At 34.2% G+C, this 18383-nt stretch overlaps 4 protein-coding genes across 4 annotated transcripts; all 4 read right to left on the bottom strand.

Moving 5' to 3' along the window:
- Window positions 1-973: 973 nt before the first annotated feature.
- On the bottom strand, window positions 974-3245 carry LOC112723489 (tetraspanin-8). The gene is made up of 2 exons (XM_025774879.2): window positions 2271-3245; window positions 974-1531 (listed from the first exon to the last, which is right to left on the bottom strand). The coding sequence occupies exons 1-2, from the start codon at window positions 2775-2777 to the stop codon at window positions 1235-1237; spliced, it is 804 nt and encodes a 267-aa protein (XP_025630664.1). The 5' UTR covers window positions 2778-3245; the 3' UTR covers window positions 974-1234.
- A 738-nt stretch (window positions 3246-3983) lies between these two features.
- Window positions 3984-6152, bottom strand: LOC112724124 (tetraspanin-8-like). The gene is made up of 2 exons (XM_025775387.3): window positions 4878-6152; window positions 3984-4414 (listed from the first exon to the last, which is right to left on the bottom strand). Exons 1-2 carry the CDS (start codon window positions 5388-5390, stop codon window positions 4112-4114), a joined length of 816 nt encoding a protein of 271 aa, XP_025631172.1. The 5' UTR covers window positions 5391-6152; the 3' UTR covers window positions 3984-4111.
- A 52-nt stretch (window positions 6153-6204) lies between these two features.
- Window positions 6205-9459, bottom strand: LOC112723488 (cytochrome c oxidase subunit 6b-3). The gene is made up of 4 exons (XM_025774878.3): window positions 9336-9459; window positions 8409-8497; window positions 8243-8324; window positions 6205-6514 (listed from the first exon to the last, which is right to left on the bottom strand). Exons 1-4 carry the CDS (start codon window positions 9342-9344, stop codon window positions 6461-6463), a joined length of 234 nt encoding a protein of 77 aa, XP_025630663.1. The 5' UTR covers window positions 9345-9459; the 3' UTR covers window positions 6205-6460.
- Window positions 9460-10836: 1377 nt separating this feature from the next.
- LOC112723487 (protein FLX-like 4) lies at window positions 10837-13470 on the bottom strand. The gene is made up of 4 exons (XM_025774877.3): window positions 13180-13470; window positions 12175-12781; window positions 11414-11553; window positions 10837-11319 (listed from the first exon to the last, which is right to left on the bottom strand). Exons 2-4 carry the CDS (start codon window positions 12714-12716, stop codon window positions 11222-11224), a joined length of 780 nt encoding a protein of 259 aa, XP_025630662.1. The 5' UTR covers window positions 12717-12781; window positions 13180-13470; the 3' UTR covers window positions 10837-11221.
- Window positions 13471-18383: the final 4913 nt, after the last annotated feature.

The raw sequence follows: 18383 nt of genomic DNA, 5'->3' as shown, positions 1-18383 counted from the left end.
CAAAATATAGATTAAAAATATATGAGATAACATAAATATATAATAATAAATACATAATAACTGATTTAATCACTGTTTTTTACTATATACATAATATTTTTTTTAAAAATGGTTACTTAATTATTTCTTCTAAGAAGAAAACAAAAAGCCATACAGATAAATAATTAAAAAAAGATGGGTAATGTATGTCTCTTTCAAATGAGCATGTGCAGACAAAAGAAAATGTTGTAGGACCATGACAAGTTAGACAACCACTAAGCCTAGCTTCACTCATTAACGGCTGGACACTAGCTCATTATAGATTTCTCTTATCTAACTGTGATTTGTGAAGAGTGATTGGTGATTTGGTGGTGAACTTATATAAGGGTGGTTTTAGCATTACTATATATATATTTTTGGTATTCACATTATATATATATATATATATATATATATATATATATATATATATATATATATATATATATATATATATATATATATATAAAGGAAAAAGAAAAAGTGAGTTAACCCACGTTTTTATATCTTTGGTTTGGTTTGGTTAAAAACTTAAAATATCTTTGTATCCCTATACACAAACTCTCTACTATTTTCTTATCTAAAAGATTGATCAGTTACAGTGATGTTAATTGTTAACCATCAATAATTAAGAAGAAATTATTTGATATATCCATTAATTGATAATTGACTCTTTTGCCACCGAGTTTGTAGTTACTTCTAAAGTAAAAACTGGTGTTGAAGGAGACAATCACCGAGTCATACCTCACTCATTACTTATTCCCTTATCTAACTATTGACCAATTGCCATTAGACTAGGCGCATCAATAATTCACAAGAAATTATTTGAGTATCCATTAATTGATAATTGACTCTATACATATAGTCGCCCATTTCATGATTATTCTTTAAGTAGATCTGACTGTTGATGCAAGTTATATACGAAGGATAAAAAGAATTGTAACCAGAGATAATCTAATCTAATAGATAAACATCCATTAAATCACAAGTGATCAAACTGAGAATAGAAAAACAAGATGAAAATAATATCCAGATAATTACAAAATTAAAGGAAGCTAAAGGTAGAGTACTAAGCAATAAGTGCAATAAAGAGCAGGGCAATTTACAATGAAACTGTACTGTACTTAACTGCATAAAAGCCAGACCATAAACCAAATAATGTCCAACTTGATCATCATCTCTGCATTAGTTAATAAGAATGAATATAGTGATGAGGTTAATATGACTTCCAATTATCCCTTCGGTTGTTCCTGAATGCACAACATCCAATGGAGTAGACAATGATGAGAATGATTAGGAATATAATGTTGACAACAGCTACTGTCTTCCAATCAGTCTTAATGTTTTGCAATAATCCAGCTTTACATGAATTGCAATTGAAGCACAAAACGCTTGGATCATTATTCCAAGCATCACAGTCAGGATCGGTGTAAGTTGCATTTTGTGGTTTGTTCCATTCAGTAGGACTTTGATAGGTGAAGTTGCATGCATCTGATGGCTTGCAACATCCAGACTGCAAATAGTAATAATAATAAGATTAAAGTCTTAAAGATATCTATGCATTGAGTTAAGCTGCATTCATTTGAGAAGAAAATAATTGAATTTTTCAAGGGGATGCATGATAGGAACTGATCAAGTGATAATGCTTTTCAGATCAAGTGGGAGTGGGGCATGCAACCATCTCATCTCACTATGAACTCATCACTCATCTTAGAACATAATCCAATTTATTAAAAATTTCAATTACAATTTACTAACTATATATACTATGAAAAAAAAAAGGAAAGGAAAATTAAAAGAGGAGTAGACATGAGCAATGCTACTCTGAATCAAAGTTTATTTATTGATTTATGGGCAGCAGAAACAGAAAAGTTAATTAACTTTTTGGCATCCATTACCCACAAAAAAAATTAGTAGAAAAGAGACCTGAAAAGTTCTGACACAAAAAGCATCGAAAAATGAGCATAACACAGCCTTTCCATTTCAGAAGAGGAAAGCCAATTGGAGATAAAGAGTTAAGAGAGCATCTTTTTGGAAAAAGAAACTTTGACTACTTAGGAACTCTCATCCATGACACTTCCGCCTTGACTCTCTTAGGATTATACTAGTCAAACCCCAAACTCAGCTTTAACCATAAATTAAAATTGAAATTGAAGCGAATAGAATTGTAATTCCAAACCAGATCTACAATCAACATGCATGACAAACCCTAATTAAAATTGAGAAATGAAAAAATGAAAGAGAGAATTGACCTGAAGCGCCGTTAACTTTTCAGAGTAGAACTGTTGAAGAGTGTCGTTCAAGAAGCGTGATTTGAAATCAGAGCAGAGTTTGCCAGATTGCAAGCAGCTCTTGATTTTGTTCCAAGTCTTAGTGTTGTTAACCCTCTTCTGCAACCAATTGGAGTAATCTCCGAGCTTGTACTCCTTATAGCCCCTTCCAGAAACGACCTGACCGGCACCCTTGTTGGTGACCACAAAGGCGAAGATGGTGAAGGCGAAGACGAGCACAATGAGGACGAACATGACGAGCAGGTAGAGCCATAAGAGCCATGTGACGCGGCAACAGGCACCGATGAGTCCCGCGAGGGAGACGAGGAGGAGGAAGACGCCGAGGGCGATGACGGGGCGTTCCAACCAGCGCTCGCAGTCGGTGTTTGCCTGCTTGCTGAGCCAGACCCCCGTGACGAGGATTGGGATGGAGAGAAGCAGGGTCAGGAAATTCAGAATGCCGATCAAGTTGTTGCTTAACCGAACCATCTTCTTCTGATGATATATCAAGAACTGGATACTGGATACTGGATACTGGATAGTGATAAGAATAACGTTATTTTGTTTATATAGAAATAGAATTACAAAGAGTGGTTTTCTTTGAATCAATGAGATGGAGGAAATTGCCAAGAAGGCAAAAACTTAGCTTAATTTCATTTCAATTTTTCTTTCACACTCTGAAACGCCATTTACGTTACACGTGGAGTACCATACGCGTTTGTTGATGAGTAATAACGAGACGGCACGATTTTTATGTGATTAGTTCGAATTTTGTTTTTTTGTATGTAATAATTTATTCATTAATAATAAATTTTTAAATAAAATTTAGATATGTGAGGAATTAGCTATTGATATATCGGTCTAAGAAATATCATAAAAAAAAAAAAAAAAAAACTAGTAGCTATTATGGCATTTGGCGGTGGTCACGGCTGTTGAAAATGCCAAAGGGGTTGAGGCGTCTGGTTTTGGTGGTGTTTGGACTATTAATTAGCGTTTTCATGTAAGGTTTGGGACAAATTTAGCTAATTAGCTATTAATAATTATATCTACGTACACGTTTTCAAGGAGTCTGCTCCTCTAAAATTCAACTAGCTTTCAACAATGATCATCAATTCATCATCACAAGGGTACAAATTATTTAACTTGCGTAGGTGATAAGTGACCACGACTTTTTGGCAATAGCTTTCAACTTTTGTGCGTTTTTACTTCCCTATTGACTATTGTATCGAAATGAGTAGTAGAAATGGAAAGTTCTGAATACCCCAAAGACCTAGAAAGTTCTTTATGGTAAGAATAGGTGAGCAACTCCTATGCCTCACCACGGCATCATTCAGGAAAGGCAACAAAGACAATAGCAATGATAGAGTACAAAATTAAAGTACCACATACTAATTAAAAAATGCTTTTTAATTTTTATAGACTATTTTACTATTAGGATTGTTTAAAATCAAATTTAAATAGAGATAAAGAGCATGATATAGTAAAGAAATAAATATTTTGCAATCAAAGCTTTAGGAAAATACACATGCATGCACAATAATATGGTATTTCTTATGACTTTAAAGTTTAATAGTCCCATGACATATAAAAGTTCAAAAATCAATCATATAAAATAATTTAACGGGGAGATAAGTATACAAAGCAAAGATGTATACAAGTTAAACCAAAATTTTAGGGCAAAGGAAAAAAGAAAAATAACGAAAGAAGAATCTTATATAGAATATAAGTAATATTGTCTTACAACCAAATACACCGTCATAAAAGGATATTACCTCAAGCATGTTATATATAGATGCATGATTTGGTTGATGGTAATAGGAAATTTAGCGATATTTTCTATAATAATTGTTTCTTCGGTTATTTCTAAATGCACAGCAACCAATTGAGTAGATAAAGGTTAAGATGAGGACGAGTATCATGTTGGCAATGGCTAATCTCTTCCAGTCATATTTAAGATCTTCTAGTAATCCAACCTTGCAAGATTGACAATCGTAGCATAAAGTGTTTTCCTCATTACTCCATCGATCACAGTCAGGATTGTTATAAGTTGCATTTTCTGGCTTCGTCCAAACATTCGGACTTTCACTCACAAAATTACACTCATTTGGTGGCTTACAACATCCACGCTACAACAAATAAACAATCATCTAAAATTAGTTACACAATACTAGTGCTGGTGTCTAGGAATAAAAACTTGTGGTGGATTAGTTTGAGGTAAAAACTCAGGTGCAGTCGACTTCACGTGAAGTTGATACCTGAGGATCGTTGAATGATTTAACTGATTTGACTAAATTTTCATCTAACGACTCTAATGGTCCTCAGGTATCAACTTCACGTGAACCCAACTTCACCTAAGTTTTTACCATAGTTTGATTTCAAAAGTGCAAAAATAGTGCGTACACGAAATACTAATCAAATTTTAATGAGGGACATTTTAGTAAAATCAAGTAAATAATAAGGTGCACAACTTCCTAATTAATTAATTAACACATGCATGCAACGTAACAAGAAGAAAATGGAAGATGAAACTTTGAGAAAAACCCTAGAGAAGAAATTAAAGAGATTGTATGTGATTAATGAATATGTTACCTCAACTGCTGATGTGTGTTTTTCATCGACGACAGATTTGAAAGCGTTGTCAAGAAACTTGTGACGGTTATTATTTGAGCAAACTTTCCCAGTTTGCAAACAGCTCTTAATTTTGTTCCATGTCTTTGTGTCGTTGACCTTCCTTTGGAGCCATTTGGAATAATCTCCGAGCTTATAGTCATCGATCCCTTTATTGGAGATGGCTTCACTGACATTCTTATGGGTGACGACGAAGGCGAAGACGGTGAAGACGAAGAGGGAGATGATGAAGAGGAACATGACGAAGAGGTAGAGCCATAAGAGGCACGTAGAGCGACAACATGCTCCAATGAGTCCGGCAAGTGACACAACCAGCAGAAATATGCCAACCACCATGAAGGGAAAGTCTAGCCACCGCTCGCACTCCGTCGCCGCCTGCTTCTGCATGGCCACGCCGGCCAGCAGGATTGGGATCGAGAGGATCAAGGTGAAGAGGTTTAGAATTCCGATCACGATATTGCTGCACCGAACCATCTTGTAAAGGAGAGTTTAATTAATTTGGTAATTGATTAATTGAAGAGCAAAGAATCATGTTATTGAGGTTTATATATTTGTTTTTCATAGCCTATATACAAGGGTGGATTTTGTTTTTTCGCTTAAACTGTTTAACAAATACAGATTAGAAACTGCAAAGAAGATAAACACCTTAAAATATACAATTGATTTTTATTTTTGCACGGTATAATGTTACTTTGATATTAGAGGATTAAACGTTAATTAGTTAGTTATACCTGTTTTTCTAAATAAAGACATTTATAGCGGTTTATTTTGTTGTGGACGAGGTGAGTTCCAGAGTATCCACCTTTCTTATATTACCAAGTTGTTAAAATGTAAACTGATGTAAAATTTTCATTTATATCGTCACTCTTTAACGCCGTTTCTCTTATATCAAAATTTGTTAATTGAAATAGCTGTTCAATATCTTTCATATTTCACTCCCACTTTAAAAACTGGTCTTCAAAAAATGGTCTTCATATAGATAATTTGTTTATTACTTTGAGAATTTTTTTATATCTATTATATAGTTCCTGTAGAGTGTAGGGGCTAGGATGTGTGTATTTTGGACACTCTGCATAATTGCATATAACTACATTGAGAACATCCCGTACAATTTTTTGTTGGCAATAATATACGAGTTGTGTAAGCTATGAAATATTGAAATGTATATGTACACTCAAATAAAAACGCAATTTTTTTTTTCTTTGGCTTTTTCTATAGTACTAATTTTATTTTCTCTGTTTATGTATTTTTAATTCGATTTAGAAACTATACTTTTTAGTAGCATTGCTTATCTAAAACAAAGTTCTGATTGAAGAGAATATAATTGTCAGAATCGCCACTTCAACTTAAAAGGCAAAATTCTGTTACCAAAAAAAAAAAAGGGTGCAACAATTTGTGAACTTTGAATAATGAATATCCCATAAACTGCCTTATTGATCCAACATGATTTGGTAAAGATCATCAAATTAACAGAAGAAATTAAACCAACAGAAAGTTCAAGTGTTTTCAAGCCTCAAAAGGTTGTCCAAGGCACAGACATGATTTCAAAGAGGTCCTGGGAAAGTCCCATTCTCCCTCTGCTCATTCCACTTTTCAACCTGCCACAAATTTAGCAAACAAAAAGCTTTCAAACACAGAAATGCTAAGTTTTGCGAGTCAGAAATAATGTATCAATGCAATTTATGTTTATGGTTTGATACTTTGACTTCGCGATGATCTAAGTGGTCGAAAAATATCTCTGTCTAGTAACTAAATCATCATGCTAATACAAGTCAATTAACTGACTCAGTAGATCTAACATGTTAAAGAAAAGGGCCACTGAAGAGAGAAGGAAAGTAGAAAACGAGAATTCTAGAGATATAGAAAAAGCATTTCGGATCCGCCAAAGCTTATCATACCTCAGAAGCATGGATGCATAAACCTGGCTCATGCAATGGCTATATAGAATGTTACCCAGTTATAACACCAGTAAGACAACATTTTTCCTTTGCCCTTGTGCATTTGTGAATGTCTTAATATTCATGATGTCTTCTAACCAAAATAATATTCATTATTTCTGAAATGACATTTGGTTCATCAGACTTCATAATGCATTAAACTCGTTTCAACGATTGTCTCTTTCCTCCAAGCATGTGAACTACAAAGAGTGTCTATTTGACTATATAAGAAAGAATCCACATACTATCTTGTTAGTCTCCAGTGACACATTCGGTAAGGGAAGTAGAGTGCAAATGCAGATTATCTAAAGGGGAAAGCATAATCTTTTATAGGAGACAAGTACAACCATCATAGATTTTAGGGAAAACTATTTTCTAAAATTCGGTGAGATAAGGCTTTGTTGTTCTTGTTGTTCTAAAATTCCACAATTATCTTCTTATGTCAAAAACTCACCATGCCCTCACTCAACACCACAAGCTCCTACCTAGGGGTGTGCATGGGCCGGGTGAAACCGGGTTTGGTGTGACCCAGACCCGACCCGAAATATATACCGGGCCTATTTTTAAGACCCGAACCCGACCCTAGACCCAATGAAACCTATACACTTTCGGGCCACGATTATACCGGGTAAAAATCGGGTGAAAACCGGGCCGTTAACATTATATTACCTTGATACCTTCTTGTAAATTAGCATGTAAAAATATCCAAATTTCCAAGACTCCAATCATTATTTGACATGGTAAAATTCACTTAGAAATATATACTAAGAACCAACTCTTCTCTAAAATTAAAGCATAACCATAATCAATACTAATATTGCCTAATAACACCAAATATTTAAATCAATACAAATAACACAAGATTATGCATTAGTCTAAAGTCTTATGCATTTTAAATATAAAATATTAACTTATAGTCTTATATATAATGACTAATAACACAAAATATTAAGGTTTACAACACTTAAATTTCACATAATAATAGCCATCATCCATCACTAATAACACAAAATATTAATTATATATGATGACCGGGCCACCGGGCCGATTTCGGGTGACCCGAGCTATGGCCCGGACCCGACCCGAAATTATGACCGGGTCTATTTTTGAGACCCATACCCGGCCCTAGACCCGATGAAATCACACCAAATTAGTCCCTAAAGTGTTCGGGACCGGGCCGGGTCTTCGGGTCGGGCCGGGCCATGCACACCCCTACTCCTACCCACTACCACCCATGACCATAAATAAGGCTCTAACTCCTAATTGTGTAAAGAAACCTGATATTAAGGACTAAACCACAGATCACATTCCTTCACAAATGACATTGTTTAAATTGAAGTAATTTTGCAGACAATTTAAATGTAAGCAAACAAGCAATAGGTTGCTTACCCATTCTCCAGGGCAAAGGGAGCGGTAATATTTAGCAAATCTCTCACATTCAGCTGAATCATCACCCTTTGCTGCCAAGCACCTGTAATCAAGAGTCCAGGTTCAATAAAATATTCTAGAGAAACAAAATTTTGCTGAACAAGATAGGCAATGTCAGAAAATCCACCTATGGAACTCTACATAACGAGTGAAACAGTGTCTGGTTTGATTTGTTGTTGGGAAACGAAAATCAGCAGGTGCAGTTTTTAGCTCAATCTAGCAGTAACCAAAAGAACCAAAAAAAACAAAAATAAAAACATCAGAAGAAATACCAAAAAAACACAGACAGAATGATACTGAACCTGTCACATCAAAGTTCAAATGCAAAACATGACAACATATGCATCAACTAAATGCTAGAGTTAAACATTCTATCAGGCTCTGTAGCTTCAAACACGAATACAAGCATGCCTTAAAAACATATTGTCCATATCCTCGTCAACCACAAATGAATTATGATATGTATGAATTTCTAAAACGAAATAAAGCACATCTTGATTAGCAATCATATGGCAATGGATACGCATGGTGCAATTTCATAGAAACCAACTTTACAAAGTTAACCCGAAAATCCGAAATGTCATTATTTGAATTCAAAGAAGCACAATTAAAGCGATATACTCTGAATATTTTTCTCTTCTCACTCTCACTCACCCACTTTTCACTTTTTCCCTGACAAAAATCAATCATTCGGCAAAAACAACCACCTTGGATCGTTGAACCGGATCAAATTTAACCAGCAACAATGTTGATATAAAAAAATTTCGAAATTTTCCTACCCGCTTCACGTTTTTGAAAGAAACAAAAAATGCAACTCAATGTTTTTTGTTACAGAAAGGTGAAATACCGAATGTTTAAACAATTCAACAGATCAATAAAAGAATATAATTCTAATAACAGACGAATCTGCAAACATTAGGGGAATGTTACAGATTTTAAATAAATCGCATTAATGAGCAAATGAAATAAATAGCGTAAGATTATAGGGAAAAGGAACAATTGGTAGGAACGTGAGAATGAGAGAGAGTCAGAGAGGAAGAAGGAAGAAGCACACCTCCGCCATGAGTGAGACTAGGATCAAAACAATGGCTTTGGAAGAATTCTGTGTTTTTCAGAAATGACGAAAGAAAAAAGCGCAACTAAATTAATAAATAATAGACTTTATGGGCCAACATGAAGCCCAATTATACATTTTTGCACAGCGAAAATAATTTCCGCTATAGCTTGCTCTCAAAAAAATTCCTGATCTAGATGTAGAGTACCAACCAAATTAAATTGCAGCCGAGGCCTTGGTTCAATGGCAGCATCACCTGCCTCGCTAGGAGCTGCACTCGGGTTCGAATCCTCAGTGAGGAATATAGAATCCATATTAATAGTGTATTCATGTACTTGACAAAAAAAAAAACCAAATTAAATTAAAAAAAATAAATGAGTACCACTATATATAGTTCAGTTTTTTTTAACAAATTAAATATTTATATTTCTAAAATTTTTAAATTGGTGAATATTGGGTTCGGGTTTAGAAATTAATTTGAACACTTTTTATCCATGCCAACACACCTATATAAATCCGAAGGTAAATAGACTTTCAATTTCTTACCTTAGCAAGCTTTTCAATTTAAAAAATATTTTTTTCTATAATTTAGAATGTCTTATTAATGAAAACTTGATGAAACAATAATAAAAAAGAAATCAAGGATTAATGTGATTCAGGTTTGTAATTTGCAAAAAGAAAAGATTAATTCTTAAATTTTAAGATTAAAATCATTCACATGTACAACTTAAAAGGAATAATGAACCTGAAAATTTTGTCAAGATTGTTTACCATGTATTTTTCTTTATTTATTTTATTTTTTTGGATAGGTTAGTGATAATCTTGGAGGATTGAACTTAGCGGCGATGAGTTTTGACCAAGTGTTAATATTTAAGAGCAACTACAACACCAAACAAAATAAATTTGTGTCTTTTACTGTCAATATTAGAAGTTCGAATAGAAGATTTAAGTTGACTTTGCTGGTTTCAATCAATTTATGTTGGATAATTTTAGTATTGTGTGTCCTAAAAAATAGGATCATTCTGTCTAAAATCACATGGTTAAAACTATACAAACCTCACGTCTAAAAGAAGTGAAATGATATAATATATTTAACTAAATTGTCATTTAATGATTTTCAACTATCAATTTCGTATAAAGACAATTGTATGTAAATTTTCACCGAAAAAAAAAAAAATCATAGTTTAAGGTTTAACATTCTCTAAATGAGTACACTATAATAAATTTAGTTAATAACTGCTTATTGAAAATAATACTTTAGAAATGGATAAAAGCCAGAAGACATGCATATGGTTAATAATAAACTACCATACATCCATGTATCATTCAACAAATTTTGATAAGATCATTCAAAAGATACTTTTCTGTTACTTATCCGAATTCAATTTTTGATAGGTTAATGATTATCTCCAAGGATTGAACTTAAGAGCAGTGATATTTTAAAATCATTGTGGTTGTTTATGAACATACAAAACAACCAAAAGCAATAACAACAATACCATACAAGCAACATGATTCATTACATAGGCCACTCTTGCAAAGACATTCAACTCATTCTGTTACAAAGTTTGAGAAAAATATTTCTATCTTCTTCAAAATCTATACAATGAAGTCCTTGCTCGAATTTGCGGCTTTAAGTTACAATTAAAACAGGAAAGGAGATCGCGTTATCTATAATGAATTTTCATTAAAAAGAATGTTACCAATTCAGCCATGCTAATTAACAAGATGGGATAAGCTCAGAGCAATATTTAATTGACTATTACTAACTAAACTTGATCTCCGAGCAACTGAGCCTGTCCATACAGCACCACCCCGCCACAACCAGCACTATTGCCAGATGCTATGCCATTGTTATCTCCACATGGTACAACGTTTTCTCCTACTTAGGCAAACGCCGTCTGACCATGATCTCTCCCATAAGCATCAAGAAAGGGACCACTACTGTTGTCTATAGGCGTAGCAGCTCCAAACTGGTTTGGAGCTATTTACATAGTAAGAGTGCATCAGATAAAATATTTGTATAGAAAGGCCACATCAAAGTAAAGCACTATGACATACAAAAGCCAAAGAGTTACCTTTTACTCTTTTCTCAACATTCAAAATCTCAGCTCGTAACACTTCAACTTCTTTGGCCATTGATATTAGATTGTTCTCCTTGGCTTTCATTTCCTCCACTAGCTCTATGTTGTTGTTCTTTTCATACTCAAATGTGGCACTATTAACACATTTACAGAATCAACAGGGAAGTTAAACAGAAAAAAGATAAATAATGAAGAGAAAAAAAAGGAAGTATGCAACATGACGAGAAAGAATTATTTAAGATATTAAGCATGTATTATTTAATAGATATTATAAAACCACTTTTTCAAACGTTTAACGATTTATATGATTCTTGAATCCAATGGCAATAATACATGTAGTATATCTTAATATCGATAAGAGAATCAACCTGTCACTCGCAATACACACTTCTAACATGAGATGTCATGTCTTGAATGCAGTTGGATCTTTTAAGATAGATGGTTTTCTTTAAGGGCTTAGTCATTGTCTCCAGCATCAACATGAATAATTTATTTTATTATTCCTTAACTTTTCAACTCTTCTTTTATTTGAGTGGGGAGAGACGAAAAAAACATTCCCCTTCCCACCCACTAAGTGTGGTCAATTACATCGACCAAATGACATCCAAGTATTCTGTTAAAAACTAAGTTTTAGGAAAGCCTTTTCAATCACAGTGTAACAATGAATTGAGTACCCTTAAGAATCAAGCATCAATTCCGATCTACATACATATGAAAACAGGCATGCAACAGAGTTAACAGACTTCAAGACTCACCGTAATCTTTGGTGCTCTTGCACTAAACTGTCCAGTTCAGCCTGCAAATCTGAAGTACTCTGAACATCGCTACAAGCCTCCTTCAGTTCCTCAGTGGCGCGTTGAATTCGGGCACTCAATTCCTGCCTAGAAGTTGCCAAGCTCTGTGCATCAATATGGGCCTGCTGCAGTTCCTTCTTTATGCTGTCACCAGCTCTAATATCTACCTCCATTTTAGCAATCTTATCCAGTAAAACTCTGATCTGTATGTCACTTTCCGTCTGGATGCTTCTAACATGTGACTTCACCTTTTGCAGATCCTGAGTAGCAGCCACAAGTGCCTCCCTTAAGGCCAAATGAGTATTTGCCAATTTCCGGTTGTCCCCAATGAGTCGCTCTATTTCTACTTCCTGAGCAGCAATTTTATTCTCCAACAATTGAGGAGAAGGCAGGGACTCACTGCCGGCAGCAAAACTCAAACCAGGAAATGGACGGTGCCGCATCATCCCAGAAGCCTGAACCGCACCCTCTAACGCAGGCAGATTTTTGCCCCTAGCAGCCATTCATCAGACACATCACAAACTTCTTGTTGAGCAAGTAAACATCAATACAAAAACCTCTAATATACCTGCAATCAAATGCATGACTCCAATTAACACAGATGCAAAAAGTCATGATCCTTGTTAACAACAAAACTGCCAAAGCCAGGAATGAATCCCACAAATGAGACAACTTCCGAAAATGTCAGAGCAAGCATTACATCAAAAGGTATAATGGATATCGCTTAACAAGTGGCAAAGTGCAAGTGATAGAGTATATTATTGAAGCTAAGCATTTAAAAGTAAAAAATCACATGTTTCAAATAGTTTGCATCATACTGAAAGGTTCATGGTGAGATAGGAGTACGACCTCAATTAATAGAAGAAACATATCAGAATTAAATAAAGTGGAGCTTAATTTCACATCAGAATAATAATAAATAATAATTAGCAATGAAAATTGAATGTGAGAATCAGAGACACAAACCGATAATATGAGGAACTTAGGGGGCGGAGGAGAGAAGTATGTATGAAGCCAAATAAAACAATCAGGCGGAACAGTAGCGGCGAACGGCGACCCTTCTCAGATCTCATTCATTCACACGGCGGCGACCGCAACGACGGCGGCGACCGCGACGACCACGACAAGTGAAAAAAAAAAAAAAAAAAAAAGTCTCCGCCCAATTCACAGAATTTCATACAATAAGATTTTCGTTTTGGCAAAGACCAATGTAGTATTACTATTAATTAAATGCTCTTCATTTTTTCCGTTTTCCGTAAGTAAATACTCTTTTCTTTCTCTATTTATTAACCAATTAAAGTTGATAAAATCTGGATTTTTTTAAATAAATAAAATAAATATTATAATTACAATATGAGTAAATATCTTTTTCGGTCTCTAACCATTTATCCAATGGACTTCTCACCCCTAAGAAATTGGGAGTGGATCCTCTCCGGTGAATAAAAAACTGGATGGTGTGCAGTGTTTAATCTAACCATTCACCACATTCTCTCTCTTATTTATTTCTGGTCCCACTATTAAAATCAAAGGTGAGAGATTACACTGTATTTTGTCAAGTGTTGAAAAAACTGGAGAGGATCCATTTCCTAAGAAATTTCAACACCTAAATCGGTCTCTATCTACTTTGATATATGTATGTTCCAGTTCCTTTCTACTTTGAGTAAATGCCTAACCAGAGACTAGAACGTACATATATCAAAGTAGATAGGGACCGATTTGGGTGTTTAGATTTCTTAGGGGATGAAAAATCCATTGAACAAATAGTTAGGGATCGAAAAGGGCATTTACTCTTACAATATTTTTAAAAAAATCCATAAAATCTTGATTAAAATAATTGAGAAAAAGCTACCTTTCAATTAATCTTTTTTTTACTCTAAAGATTACTTTTTTATGTACATTATATTGGAAATGAATATTTCAATTTAGTTTTTCAAGTTAAGTCAAGAGCAAATATTTCCTAAACTTTTTAGGGGATTCAAATAAATTAATATCTAATACATGAGATTGTATATAAAAATTAGAATTTTTTTTATAAAAAATAGAATTGAGATATTAACAGAAATATTATATTTTAAAATATTAAATTAATATATTTTGGTGTTCTTCATTTTAAGAAAACAAAGATATTTATGTAGTGTTTGTTGGAGAGACAGAAACAAAAAGACTGAGACGGAGAGACAGAGACTAAGAGACAGAGATTGAAATAAATCTTAATATTCTATTTGGTGTAAAGTAGGAAACAGAAATTGAAACAAGAATGAAATCCTAATTTAACTTGTACAAAGGGTAAAATTGAAATTAATTAATTGAAATAAAAGTATTTTAGATATAAAATGTTATTAAAGTTTTAGTATCTATCTTTAAAAATTTTAGTCCCCTGTGTCTCCACTTTTTGACGGTACTGAAATACTGAAATTTTGGGGACAAAGACAGAAATTTTAATACCAGTCTCTGAACCAACAAACATGATACTGAATCTCAATCTCTCAGTCTCTGTCTCAATACCTCAAAACAAACGTTACCTTAGAGTTTTACTTCAGAATATACATTTCGAACGATTGGTGGACAGTGAAGTGAGGTGGTGAAGTGTGACGAAACAACAAAATCATGTATGTTATTTAGTGTTGGACAAAGACATGTGTATTTAATATCATTAACGAATGGATACACATCACTATAGTGAGAAGCTGGAAGCGAGGTATATGGCTCAGTGTGTTATGTGATTATGGATGATATGGAAAGAAATAGTGGGGTCATGATAAGAGGAGGATATGCGACTAGGCAAGATAAAAGTGAAGATGGTGATAATGGAAGCAAACCGATGTTATTGGGATGGATGTAGTGATTGAGATAGTGGTGCAGACGGCTATGAAGGAAGAACAATGGAAAGATAGAGTTATAATTCACCATGAAAATTTGAATGAATGGAGGAAAGAATTTTCAAATCAGAAAACGGCACACACGACAATTTAGACAATCAATTCAATTATAAAGAAGGCTGATTTAGTGGGATCTCCTACTAATAGCGCAAATGCTAATTTGGATAGAACATTATCATGGAATTATGATAGAAATCATGTGGTAGCTGAGTTAGAAGTAACAAGCAACAATAAAAGGAGTTTGGGTGCTATGTAGCCGAATGAAGTTGTGCAAAACAATAGTATTGATGGTCATATATATTAAAATAAATAAAGTTAAGGAGAGTCTATTGGGTCAACAACAAAAGGCTCAAATGCTGAAATTAATGTTGGACTTGAAGTGGAGCATGTTGGGAAACCCATGGGGCGGCAGAATCACATGGTGAGACCACAAAGCTGTGCGATAAGGGAGAGGACTTGCAGTGATGAGCGCAACTCCACGGCGGCGAAAGCATAACTATTGATAGTAGAGGCCGATCGAGTAAAGGAAGCCACACCTCGGAGAGGGGGATGGTTTCAACATACAAACGATAAAGAATGGAGGCTGCACGCACATGCGACTGAGAAGGGTGAGGGAGATGATGCGAGCCACGACACTGTTGGCGATGGGCAGCTATCGAAGCTCATTATCGATCGTTGCAGTGCTCACTAATGGAAGAATAGCAGCGTACACAACGAGGGACACTGGTTCTCGTGTGCGTTCCTGTGGTGTTGTGGACAAAGACCTGATGGAGGAGCGAGTTTTGGAAGCTGTTCTGGAGCGACGCAAACAAAGCGGGTAGGCAGAGTGATGGTGGCAGAACTACATGGAGCAGGATATGTTGCTGGGTATGATGGCCACGATGATGATGTTGCTAGCAATGTGGGAGAATGGGGTGGTGGCATGATGGAGGATGAAATAAGCATGGGTATTCAAAATAAGAATTTGATTAAATTGAAAATGGACTAGTATAGGAGATAGTAACAATACAATGAAGATTGATGGATATGCAAAAGCAACCTGCAACCTGTGAAGGTTGCTTTGTAAGAGAAAAAGTGCTATGGAAAAGGAAATAAAAGAAGAGGTTTCAAATGCAAATGGTGTACCAATGCTATTGGAAGCATCGAAGTTGGAGCATGGTGAAGCTGTGGGGATGCAAGAACAGATGAGGTGAGTGAAGCTAAAACTGAAGCTTTGGAAAATAAACATGATGAAGACATGAAGGAAAATAGGGAGGCTTAGGATTTAGCAATGGAATCTGGAGCTATTCAATATAACGAGAAAGATGACATTATGGTTATACTTCAAGCACAAAATGAAAAAATTGCACAAAAAAAAGTCAAGTAAAACAGAAGGAGAAGGCAAGAAGAAGTTGACCGAAAAATCGAAAAAAAAAAGTGTGTGATAATGATTTAAAACGATTTGTAGGTCTTGGAATGTTAGGGGATTGGGGGGAGTTGGAAAATTGAGTATGATGAATAATTTTATGAGAAAATATAAATTAAATAAGTTAGAATTGATAGAAACCTTAAGGAAGTAGTGACTAAATTTGATGTAGCGTAAATTTTGGAGGAATAAAGCAGCAAGCTGGGAATTTGTGGGATTAGAAGGTGTTTCTGGTAGTTTGTTATTGATGTGGGATGAAACAATGTTTAGGATGAGAAACTTTATAAAAGGGAGAGATGATCGTGCATTGATGGAGTGTTGATAAAAAAAATTTAGTTGTGCTTTCTATTTGCTGTATGGTGCACATGTAAGGGAAGAAAAGTTTATTGTGTGGGAAGAACTGAGCTTCTTATCTAGAGTATGTCAAGTACCTTTTTGTTATCTGGGGGATGTTAGCAAGGTTATTCAAGTGAAAGAAAGGAAATGAGCTACTATAATGACAGCGTCTGCAACAAAGTTTAAAACATGGATTCAGAATATAGATCTAGTGAACCTAGCACTAAATAATCGTATGTTCACATGGTTCAGGGGCTAATTATGTAGTCGCATTGATGAAGTTCTTGTTAGCTTAGAGTGGATAGAAAAGTTTCAGAGACAAGGCTAAGAGAAGGGCCAAGAGGATTGTCAGACCATTGTCCAATGATTGTAGATATCACAACGATGGGAAGGGGCCGAGATCATTTCGGAGTTGGAATTCTTGGTTCACTCATGAGGGCTTCTTGAGGATGGTAAAGGAGGAATAGAGGAGATTATGAGATGTACAATTCACTGACAAGTTGAAGGGTATGACGATTCAATTGGATAAATGGCATAAGAAGAATTTTGGCGACATGGACATGAGGATTAAGAAGTTTGAGGAGGAGATAAAGAAAGTAGATGATATAGTTAGCAATGGGGTATATGATGGAATTATGGAAGCGAGAAAAAAAAAATATTCTAGTAAGCTTTTGTGAAAAATGGTATGTCAGAAAAGAGTTACATTGGAAGCAGATGTTACGATTCGACATGTAAAGAAAATGGACAAAAACATTATATATTTTCATAATTTAGCCTTGGCTAGAAGGAGAAGCAATTGGATTGACGCCGCCTTAATGATTCATGGGAGATTAGTGAGAAATCAAATCAGGATAAAGATTGGTATCAGAGATTTTTATAAGAATCTATATCACTAGGAGGCCTCGCCTATTATAAGATTCCGTGATGGACTAATAAATCGATTAAATAAGGTGGAGGCTACACAAAACATATTTGAGCCTATATATATATATATAAAGATAAGTTGGATAATAATAAAAGTAGATAAATAATGATTATATTATTTTTCTACTGTAATATTTTTATTGTATACATTTCACAAAAAGTAAAAAATGCACACAAACATAATACATATAATATATTTTTAGTAAAAATTTGTGTAAAGAGAACTGTTGTATTAAGATGGAATTCAAAATGTCCAGTATAAAGATATGCATGTAAGTATATAAGTTAAAATGCTAGATATAAACCAAACCAAATGGAAGCCACTTTCTTTATAAATCTAGTTAAAGAAGAAATTTGACTAATTAACCTCAAAAAATACATTTTCAGTTTATATATATTACCTGTGTGTTTTTATTAATGGATAACAAGTGTAATTACTTGTGTCATGTACGTGATAAAATTGAAATTATAATTTTAAGTTGTTTTGTTAAAATTAATTTGAATTATAATAATTTGACTAATAAAAAAGTAATGAGTTATGCATTATTTTTTTTTAATTTAGTGTTAATTATATTAAGTCTAAAATAGTTATTAACCGATTTTAGTAATTTATTTTTTTAAATAAA

This window comes from Arachis hypogaea, chromosome 11 (assembly GCF_003086295.3).
Source record: "Arachis hypogaea cultivar Tifrunner chromosome 11, arahy.Tifrunner.gnm2.J5K5, whole genome shotgun sequence".
NCBI classification, from domain to species: Eukaryota; Viridiplantae; Streptophyta; class Magnoliopsida; order Fabales; family Fabaceae; genus Arachis; species Arachis hypogaea.
The sequence above is the reverse complement of the archived record's forward strand: the minus strand, read 5'-3'. Positions and strand labels throughout refer to the sequence as shown.